The sequence below is a fragment of the Channa argus genome, chromosome 4 (genome assembly GCF_033026475.1).
Source record: "Channa argus isolate prfri chromosome 4, Channa argus male v1.0, whole genome shotgun sequence".
Lineage (NCBI taxonomy): Eukaryota > Metazoa > Chordata > Actinopteri > Anabantiformes > Channidae > Channa > Channa argus.
In genome coordinates this window covers 12,425,983-12,437,390 of record NC_090200.1, presented here as the reverse complement: position 1 = coordinate 12,437,390, position 11,408 = coordinate 12,425,983, and the positions used below count along the sequence as shown (strand labels likewise).

Here is an 11,408-nt window from a genome sequence, read left to right as displayed (position 1 = left end):
TCTAAGTAGCTATAAGATGCAACCTGCCGTGATGGCCTTTCTGTGTGGACTTGTTTTGCTTTGGTCTCCTCTGGATGCTTTTAGCTTCATCCCACAGTTCAGAGTTAGCGCTGGCAATTCAAAATTACCTGCTTCTCACTGAGTGTGAGGATCCAGATCAGTGTGACCTTGCACAGGAAAAGCAACTATGGATAATGGATGGCTAGATGGATGGATGGATGGATGAGATTAAGCAACATCATACATCACTTTCATCTATCCAGTCAGTAACACTGGAGGGACTGTGTGCGTAACGTTTAATTAACCCCCTCTATTCTACATACAATGCCCTAAACAATGCACAACATTTACGTTAAATTAACCACCATCTGTTTCCTGTTATAATTTACTGTTAATGTGTGTTGTAAATAGATGGTAATGTTTACTAGCTCTGAGTGTAGGCTACATTGGTTTTATTTCAGACATGCTGTAACTTGAGCAGTTAAAGTACATGACTATGCTCATTTAAACTACAGCTGCAGTAAATAGGTTAAGAGTAATCGCAGAGGCCAATACATTGTTGCACATTAGTGGTTACATTCACATTACACTGAGTGTGACAGAGTGGATAGGTCCTGTGTGAGCTTTACCGTTCAGAGAGCATTTAGCACTTGGTCTGCTTGATGGGAAACTTCAGATAAATACAATGAAATGTGACTGAAATACTGCGAAGTATAAAACGTTCTGTCAATTATATACTGTACATCTTATTGTTAGAGCAACTGGTGAGGCCACAGCAGACATTTCGATATGTATTATTTGGAAAAAGTAAAGTTTACTAATAATTCTGAGCCATGGTTTTCGTCCAAACTTAGTGTGAACTTTAACCATATTTTCAGAGCAACAAAAACTGGAGCAGAAACAGATGACGTAATAAAAAGGTAGAATTAATCAGATCTTGAATGTAGAAACCATGATGGAAATCTGACATTTTGTCTTTGTTACATATCTTCATCTCTCCATCCACAACTGATATGTTTTTCTGCTGAGTTGAATTCTCAAAGTACGAATTAAGCCCTATATTACAGTGTGTTTCATTGGGACAAATTGGGAAACTGAAGCAGTTCAGTTCCGCTTTGATTCATTTCATTAATTAAACTCGTCCTTTTCTAACTTAGCATCCCTCTCTTCTAAATATTTAATTTCTACAAACGTAAACAGCAACATGGTTTCGTAGGTAACAACTATGTTTGGATTAACACAATGGGGATGTGTCGTCATTGATCATCCAGGTTTCATTGAGAAATTTAGGCACTCACAACACCTAACAGTGACTTCAGACACAATATGTTCACTCGCTTTCAACGTTAACCATGAGAAGCTCATCTATCCAGTTTCCGACAACATTATGGTTGCAGTTTAGTTGCAGAGGAAGGTAATTTTTCAGGGACAAGGTCGTAATGTACGTGTCAAAATGTCTGCTGTGAGAAATAGTCTATTGTAGAGCAGGAAGTGACCTAAAAATGCCTCCACGTCTAACAAAGGAGTGGGGGGAGAATGTGGCTTGCAGGTGGCCATAGAATTTCTAGCTACTCCTCTGTAAATCCTGCTTCCACAAAGTACTGTGTCGTACGATGACACTAGTCTGCCTGTATAGGCAACTTTCAAAGCAGATGTTACAGCTGAGCATGTACAAAAGAATCGCTCCCCTGCCTGCCTACCCCCCTCCACACCACCTCCCTCCCCATCTCCTCTCCCTCCTCCCCTCCCTCCCTCCCAGTCGCTCCTCTTTGACTACACTGTACACACACTCTCTTCCCTACCTCACACACACGGACGCCTGGACGCTGCAGCGTTTTTAAGAGAGTGTTTCCAGCCCTAGATCGGAGGGAGGAGGCAGGAAGAAGGAGATAATGTCCAAATCCCGACCGTGGTAAGAAGAGAAGACACTAAAAAATACGAATCGAATGGATCGGCGATCTGTGTCCGGGCGCTAAAACAGCCAGAGTGTAATTGCAGACATGGGTCGCAGCGGTACGGCACCTTTTGCCCAGCTCCTTGGGGAGTGTTTTCACTGTCAGTCCTTCAGCGCTGGAAATGGCGTTGTGATGCTGAGCATGGAAGACGCAGCGGAGGCGGATGCCAGGGAATAAAGAAATATATGATCACCTGTGCTTTTCTTTGGGTTGGATTTTTAGTAGCGGTGGACAGTACCATGGTGAATTACCAGAAATACATAACTGTTATGCAGCTGGCTCTGGGGGTGACCGCCTCCAACAAAGAACATTGTCTTCCACCCAGGAAGCGTTTTTGGTGAGTATGAATCTTAGTGCGGATGATGATGATGATGATGATGATGTGATGCAGGTTGGGAAAAAAAGGAGGGGGGGGGGGGTATGCGATGAGCCACGCTGTCGCCTCCTACATCTCGACAAATGATGAACGGGTCACGGAGCCACGGTGCACGCTCTCACTCTCCAAAATGACATAATATTAATTTGAGCCATTGCAGCCAGTCTGCACCATGTTGCAATCATCACCAACCTACTGTGGTGGGTGCACCACCACACTGGGCATGCTGGGAGTTCGTGTGCGTGCCTGCATGTGTGCGTGCGTGCGCTTTGTAAAGTTGAATGCCAGAAGGATGTCATAGCCTCATCAGTCTTCCTTTGCCTCCAACTTCATGTGCTATAATGTGCTACATGGCCTCCCCTGCACCGTTGTTATCGCTGAAAATGTCAGCATCAGGCCAAGATCTAGTAAACCTTCACCCTTCATCCTCAACCCCACTCTTGTCTCCACTGCTCTGTTGTAAACAGTTAATAAAATGTGAAGCATGAAACTTTATCCTCTCCTGTTTTTATTCCCTCTGCTTTATCTCTACACCTCTCATTGTCATGTCTATTAAACATTTTCTACCCATACTCTGCTCTCACCATGTGTCTTTGTCTGTCCACCTAGTCTGTGTCCTCATTACTCAGTGTGCCTGTATGCTACAGTAGATTGCAGTGACCAGCTTTCATTCCCACTCACTCCTCCCAAGGCCTTGTTCATTTGTTTACTTTAAAAGATTCTCCCTTTCGTTCCCTTTCCTCGCTGTAAGCAGATTGCTGCCGAGGCCGCGACGTGTGTGACATAGTATCCCTAATTACAGCCGGATTACCATCTTGTTTGAAAGCAAAGATGGTTAATTAGGAGTTCAAAAGCCTCAATGGCAAGCTGATAGCAAGTGTTACACAAAGTAGAAAGAAATTGCACGTGTGGATCATTTACCCACATAATGCCATTACACTAGCATGGCTCCAGTGTGTGGCAGGCTTACCCGTTGTCATCAACTCTTTAAAACCAACCTAAACATGTCACTAAGCCATTTCCGTCTCTGAAGCAAGGACAAAACACTGATGCTAAAAACCTTAGAGCGTCATATTGTCTTGTAAAAGATTATTATGATGGAAAGGAGATTTACAGGCAGAAGACATGGGATTACTTCCCAGTTAAAATGTCTACATTATGCAAATAGCATGTGTGCAGGGAGTCTTTGTAGTTTTTATACATCAATATGAAGTAATAAAGCGTTTCTTACATGCTCTTTTTGATGCATCCTAATTCAGACAATTGACTACCAACTCTTTATAAATCACGATGCCCGATGAAGAAGAGTTTCCTCTATTGTGAGACGATGTGAAAATGCTGGGCTCATGATTCTGAGCAAGAATCTTATCTACCAGGGATTTTGCATGTTTTACAACACTTGATATACATACGTTTCATTAGAATTAAGGATTTTGTAAATCACATTTATAACGTTTTTCACTAATTTAAAATATTTCCAATATACTTAACATTATCAAACCAAATTATTATGAGGAAACAATGGAGACTTTCACTACCAAACTGTGTATAAAGTTTGATTAAGTATCACTGATCTTTTTACCAAAAACTGCACACCTGACAGTCACTTGGATAGAGTCCCTGTACATAGCAACCCATACTTGTGGAAATTCACTTTTCTGTATCACATAGGGCCCATAGTGAAAATGAAACCACACTAGGAACGATGGCGTGATACCCGCCGCATTCAATTTGGAGGTGAATGTTGTTTCGTGTGAGTTTCAATTTGGAATGTTTCTACATGTAATGTACTCATTCTGAAACTACATTTTATTTGAAAATGTTAACAGTGAAGTATACATAGTTTGAGACGGAGATGAAACACCGATATGGTTCCTTAAGCTTGATTATTTCAGCAACATTCCAATAAATAATATAGAAGATAACACACTGAACCGTACAGTGAAACAACACCAGCTGCAGTTTGTTTAGTATCTTATCACCCTGATATAATTTATATAACATGGTGAAAAAATACATGACATACCACGTATGGAATTCATTATTAGTCAAAGTTACAGCAGCTGTAAATACAGTATAGTAGAAATATGCAATAAAAATAACCAACAGTAGTAGTGTTAGTTCTCTAAAACTGCATTCCTTGTGGCCCAAGCTGCCATGAAGTATTTACAGAATGTGCATGAATCTGACTCACAGTTATTCGACTCCTTTCTCATCTTCCTCTACAGTAAATCGTACAAGAAATGTGGCAAAACACAAGTGTGTGCAGTACAGATCTTTTAGACAAAAGCATCCACCAAATAAATGTGTTGTGTGGTACCGTGCTGTTATATCTAGTGCAGTGCCTTCATTTGATAGGTTCGTGTTTTCAAAACATTTCTCTGTAGATAAAGAGCACATGCAGTGCCTATATACAGCAAAATGACACTGTCAACCAAACATCTTAACCTTGTAACCAAAGTAAGTGAGTTTTAGGTCAAGTACAGCTGCACATTTAACACCTCATAAATCCTCACTGAGTCGTTTTCTCAAATCCAATAAGCACACATAAAGCTTCTTAATAGGAATCCGACATGAAGCGCAAAAATGTTTTTTTATCATAGTAAATATGTGTCATAACTGTAAGCCTTGGGTTGTATAATTCTTCATATTTTAGTTGATATTAATATTCTTACATAACACCTACCGTTATTATGTGGGGATGTGCCCCTTATCATCTCTCTGTCAAGGTTTTAGAGAAAAGCGCTATGCTGGTTTATCCTTTTTCGAAAAATTATAAAAGCACAACTTGATTAAAAAGATCTTTAAGATCAACACTCCTCAGTATTCATTAACACTTTGTGTCCCTATACAGAAATGAAACCACACACACACACAACACCACCAGCACAATCTACGCTAGTATTGGAATGAGTGGTTTGGCAAGTAGGATTAAATTGACCCTTGGCATATTAAATTTTTGATCAATCTAAATCAAATAAAAAATAACTTTTATGGTTAGTTTTTCTAATATGTGATGAGTTTTCTCCTTTCCTTCCTTCATTTTAAATTTTGTAAAGAGTAAAATGTCTTTGAGCTCTTGTCATTACAGTATGTTAGAAAAGACCATTTAAAACACAATATGTTAACTTATAATAACAATAATAATTACAATAGATACCTTTATGAATAAATTATTATATCGCTGTCAGCCCTAGACACGATTCAATTAGGGAAGCATGAAAAATCATTTCCCATACAGATGTATGAAAGCATGTGGCATCACATTTGCATTTGTATGAAGAAACAGTTCATTGCATAATTCAAGTGTCCTGTTTTTAAGGTTGCTTTTTGCATAATTGTGGCATTAATTCTGTCCCATTTCTGGTCAAATGGTCAGAGCCGCTTCCTGTTCTGCTGATCTCACAGCGTGTGGCCATGAGATTACATGCAGCTCGGCCTGAACACTTACCCCATCCACTGAGCGAGCTCCTTGTGCATCACATTTTCCCAAAATTATAGAAATCACAGCTCCGCTTGCCTTTGACAAAGACTGAATAGCAGCAGCAGCTCTCTAAATTGGGATTAGTCTTTGCAAACAGATGCTCCTATTGCCTGCAGTCTTAAAAACCCATTCCTGCTCCACACAGCCAAAAATTAGCATTAACCTGACTTAATGAACTTTACACTCTGTTGCAAGCCTACAGGGATAATACAACAAGTCTAAAGTGTTTATGTAATGGTTCCTCTTATTTTTAACTTGCACCTTTTTTTCCAAAATAAAAGCAGACAGATATCATGATTATGGAATAGAGAGAAGTCAGCTAAGCTTGCGCTGTTGCTAAATTCGCTGCGTACAACTGTGTTATTTACTGTGAACGTGTTTTATAGTGTCTCTGTGTGTGTACCAGACACAGGCCAGGATTGCATTGCTTGTTAAATTTTATTTTAGCACTGGCCAAGATGGAAGGAATGAAGCGTAACATTGCCTATTGACCTGCTGATTAGGCAGTAGCCATTATTGCTTGAACAAATCGTTCGTGATGGCTCCTCCAGGCAGACTGTGAGAGAGGGAACAGAAGGACGGCATAAAGCCCTGCAACTGAATAATGTGTGTGTGTCCCTCGTCCTTTCTTCATAATAGCATCAGGCATCTGTTTGACCTTATCTGTGAACTACATTATCAAACTCTGTAGTGGACAGTGCAGGCCATTGGGGGTCTTGGCATTGATTTTATTCCATTTTCTTTTGAAGGAGATTTGTCTTTGTTCACAGACACTGCATGACGTCAATACAGCCATCGTATCAGGGCCGACCAGACCCTGGTTATGGTTTAGACCTTCTACACATCAAGCAAATTACCTATTTGGTATATTAAAACAGCAAGTCATACACTCAGGCTTATGTTTCACCCATTAAAGGGAAGGTTAATATGTTTGTAGTCTTCATGCTTCCACCTGACTTCAAAAAGGAAGGAAATAAAACATCATACATAAGCTTTTCAACAGCTCTACTGTACTTTGTATACATTGTTAGAAGCGGCTCCGTTAGAGAGAAGTTAATTAAAGTAATTAAGCAGTAATTAAAAGGAAATGTTTGAAAAAAAGAAGGCTTTCTTATCAAAAATGAGCTCTGTATCTTAGCTCTGTAACTTAGCATAGGCTCCAGTCTTTTCTTACATAAGGACTCTGGAAACAAGGAGAAGTGGCTCACTTGGCTCTTTTAAGCACAAATCTGCTTACCAGCACATTCAAAGCTCACTAACATATTCTTTCTCTGTTTTATAATGTAATGTAAAGAGAAATGTGCTATGAGGTTTACTAATCCTATCACCCTTCTGGACAAAAATCCAGAAGGTTGCTGCTAAAAATTATTCAGCAGGTACAGCAACTGACTGTAAACTCCATCTTGTTGTTTTTACACTACAGTTTGGTCTAGATTGAACAACCAAGGTCTAGTGCTAAGCTAAGCTAACCACGTACTTTCACTTTATAATCAGTGTACGGACTTAAAAGTACTGACATAACGATTGTCTTTTTTAACTCTCAGCAAGAGGGCTGATTAGCATAGTTCCCAAAATGTGAAACTATTGCTTTAACATTATGACCTATTCTAGGTGTATGTGTCATAAATGTAAGGTAAATGATCTTTTGACTTTCCGTTGTAATTAAAATGTACCTACAGTACATCCAGAAAGTATTCCCAGCACTTAACTTTTCCCACATTTTGTTATGTTACAGCCTTATTCCAAAATGGATCTAATTCATTATTTTCCTCAAAATTCTACAAACAATAACCCATAATAACAATGTTGATGAAGTTTTTTGTCATGGCCTTTGCCATGACACTCAAAATTGAGCTCTGGTGGAACATGTTTCCACTGATCATCCTTGAGATGTTTCTACAACTTGAGTCCACTTGTGGTAAATTCAGTTGATTGGACATGATTTGGAAAAGCATACACCTGTCTATATAAGGTCCCACAGTTAAGAGTGCACGTCAGAGCACAAACCAAGGCATTAAGTCCAAGGAATTGTCTGTAGACCTCCGAGACAGGATTGTATCGAGGCACAGATCTGGGGAAGGGTACAGAAAAATTCTACAGCAATGAAGGTCCCAATGAGCTCAGTGGCCTCCATCATCCGTAGATGGAAGAAGTTTGCAACCACCAGGACTCTTCCTAGAGTGGGCCGGCCGGTCAAACTGTATGATTGAGACAAAAGGTCCTTAGTCAGGGATGTGACCAAGAACCCGGTGGTCACTCTGAAAGAGCTCCAGCATTTCTCTATGGAGAAAGGAGAACCTTTCAGAACAACCATCTCTGCAGCACTCCATCAATCAGGTCTGTATGGTAGAGGGGCCAGATGGAAACCAGTCCTCAATAAAAGACACATGACAGCCCGCCTGAAGGACTCTCCGACCATGAAAAACTAAATTCTTTGGTCTGATGAAAGAATATTGAACTCTTTGGCCTGAATCCCAAGTGTCATGTCTGGAAGAAACCAGGCACCGCTCACCACCTGGCCAATACCATCCCTACAGTAAAGCATGGTGGTAGCAGCATCATGCTGCGGGGATGTTATTCAGTGGCAGGAGATGGGAGACTTGTCAGGATTGAGAGAAAGATGAATGCAGCAATGTACAGAGACATCCTTGATGAAAACCTGTTCCAGAGAACTCTGGACCTCAGACTAGGGAGACGGTTCATCTTTAGACAGGACAACGACCTTAAGCACACAGCCAAGATAACAAAGGAGTTTCTACAGGACAACTCTGTGAATGTCCTTGAGTGGCCCAGCCAGATTCCAGACTTGAACTTGATTGAACATTTCTAAAGAGAGCTAAAATTGGCTGTGCACCAAAGCTCCCCATCTAACCTGTTGAAGCTTGAGAGGTACTGCAAAGCAAAATGGGAGAAACTGCCCAAAAATCAGTGTGCCAAGCTTGTAACATCATACTTAAAAAGGCTGTAATTGGTGCTAAAGGTGCTACAACAAAGTATAGAGCAAAGGCTGTAAATATTTATGTACCTGTGATTTGTTTTGTTTTTTATTTTTAACAAACTTCTTTCACGTTGTCATTATAGGGTATTGTTTACATAATTCTTTATAAAATAAAGAATTTGATCCATTCTGGAATAACGTTGAAACATAACAAAAGAGTTAAGCGCTGGGAATACTTTCTGGATGCATTGTATAACCATGATAAAGTGTAAAGGTGATGTTCATGTTCAATAACACTGTTTTATTATCTGAAAACCCTAAATTAAACACATTACCTGCATTTTTGACAGCGAAGAAGAATTAATAACAAGAGCAATGTGAAATCATTTGGTGCACATTAGACTCGGCACAGTTGCTGGCACTATGTTACATTCTGCCGTTTTGTGGCCTGAAGTGTTTTGGCTGAAATCCATTTCAGAATCAACATCTAAGAAATGAGCCTCTGAATGCATCAGGCGGTACTGGGCCTGTGATACAGTCCAAGCTGCCTTCCTCATTAGTCATGTTTGCTGTATTGTTTATGAGAACAATCTGAGATCATTTGTAATTGACTGCAAGTACTGCTGAAAGCTTTTACCTTCCATTCCCAACCAGTAAGAGCCTTACTCCACTTCAGGCAACTACTGAATTAATGCAGAGGGAAAGTGAAAGGTGATGTTGTCTTCCCTCACATCTTTGTTCATTCCTTTCTCTCCTAATTTCCCTTGTCGAGTCTCCAAACCCCGGGAGCTCCTCGGGGCCTGCGTTGAGCACACTAATGGATATCTACTGTCTCCGAGCTGCACTGTATAGACAGGATTTTCCCTCAATGAATATTGTGTTAGATAAATCCTCATTAAGAGTGAATGTCCTGGGTGACACTGAGAGAAGGCACTGGGGTGAAGAGAAGAGAAGATCCAGTAGTAGTGGCAAATAGTACAAATGTGAATGACACCATGGCATATGATCACAGTACAAAATAGGGAAATAACTTCTTCTTTTTTTTTTACCAACACAAGCAACAATAAAGCTGGTAACTACAAAGTTCTGTAATTTGTGTGTGTTGTTAGGATTATTGCCACTATCTCTTAATCTGCAGATGGTCCTATCAACAGCTCCAAACCTAAATACATTTAATTTACAATGATTTAAAACACAGAAAAACCCTTTGCTATAAAAATATCTTTGCTAGTATAACTTGAACCAATTAATTTCTGGCATTTTCTCAAAAAACAAATTAGTTTTCAGCTTTGTTTAAATTATTATTTAAGTCTAAGTAAGTAAGTAAGTAAGTAAGTAGTATAAGTATTTAGATTAAAATCCTTGTATTAACAACCTTTTAACATTAGTTTTTATTAAATGTTAAAAAGGTTGGAGGATTATAGAAACAATAACTTTCACAAGCATTAAATATAGAATGCCAAAAGTTAAAGTGCCTAATAATACACGTAATAATATAGTGCATTTGTAAGTGCTTTTTTATTAAAATACAAAAGAGAAACAGCAGCTAGAAGGAATCTTCAATATCCGCCAAAATACAATTTGCTCATATACCTTATGACACCCAGTAAAATACTAGTTATTTAGTTATTAATTAGCTGTTAGGTTAGCTGTTAATTAAAACCTATCAATCATTATAATTGTTGCCTTATCAGAAGGTACCTTGGGTTCAATTAATTTTATGGCAACTACAGCCCATTACACAGCAATTAAGCAACGAACATGGGAGACACAAACGGAACCAGGAGCTGAGGGTTTTAATGTGGTCAGCGGAGCTCCCAAAACTGCTTGACTATGTTATTTTTGAAGGGTTAATCATATCCTGAGAGGACTGGTGATAGGTCAGCCAAGTGTGCCTCCTTCCTACGTCCCACCATGACCCTGCTACAGTCTGGCTGTTCTGGCTGACATTGTGCTCTGGCTTTCTCTGGCATATGTTTAAATGTGCAGTGCTTCTTGATGTTGAACGGCCTCCCCTACCAGATGTCTGTGACATTAAATCTAATTATAGATTTCTTAAAATGCCATTTCATCTGGTGGAAAATGTGACCTTTTGAAGGGCACAAACGTGACCACAGTGTTCTTCTTCCTCTTCTGCTGTTGCGCCTGTGGCACTTTCTCCGGCTGTGAAACAACCATGTTTGATGTAAACTTCCTTGCCCTGATGTTGTTTTTCTTTGTCCTTCTACTCTTGCTTCCTCTGTGCTGACCTCAGGATACACCCCAGCCCAACAGCTGGGTCCATCACAGCAGCCTCCTCAGCGAGCACCATTCAGGGCAAGCCATCACTTCGCCGCATCAAGGGCCGCATTCACAGGAGCAAGAGCCTGGACAGCATTGATCTCCTTGACTCAAATGTAAGTAAACAAACTCAAAAGCAAACGTTTGTCTTTCTGTTGCTTTGTTGCACCATTATATAAAATTTTGTGTACATGTGGATTACAATAGCCTGACATCTATATTGTATTTATGTGTCAGTGTGTTTCCTAAATGGAAGGAACTGTCTGACATTTTGGGCAAAGATGTTGGCACGCCCTCTTGCCAACAGTTAGATGAGTAGATTGATGCTGCGCTGTCATTTCACTTTGTTCAGCTTGGAAACAAAAGTTGTGTTGT

At 39.9% G+C, this 11,408-nt stretch overlaps 1 protein-coding gene across 9 annotated transcripts in view; it reads left to right on the top strand.

The window, feature by feature from the left end:
* Positions 1–1,783: 1,783 nt before the first annotated feature.
* The window catches only part of tjp1b (tight junction protein 1b), a 55,479-nt gene continuing 45,854 nt past the window's right edge, over positions 1,784–11,408 (top strand). For all 9 annotated transcript variants that reach the window (XM_067500190.1, XM_067500200.1, XM_067500183.1 and 6 more), the window contains exons 1-2: positions 1,784–2,292; positions 11,008–11,149. In XM_067500190.1, coding sequence (XP_067356291.1) covers positions 2,141–2,292; positions 11,008–11,149 — 294 coding nt within the window. In that variant the 5' untranslated portion in view covers positions 1,784–2,140. The remainder of the gene's footprint in view (positions 2,293–11,007; positions 11,150–11,408) is intronic.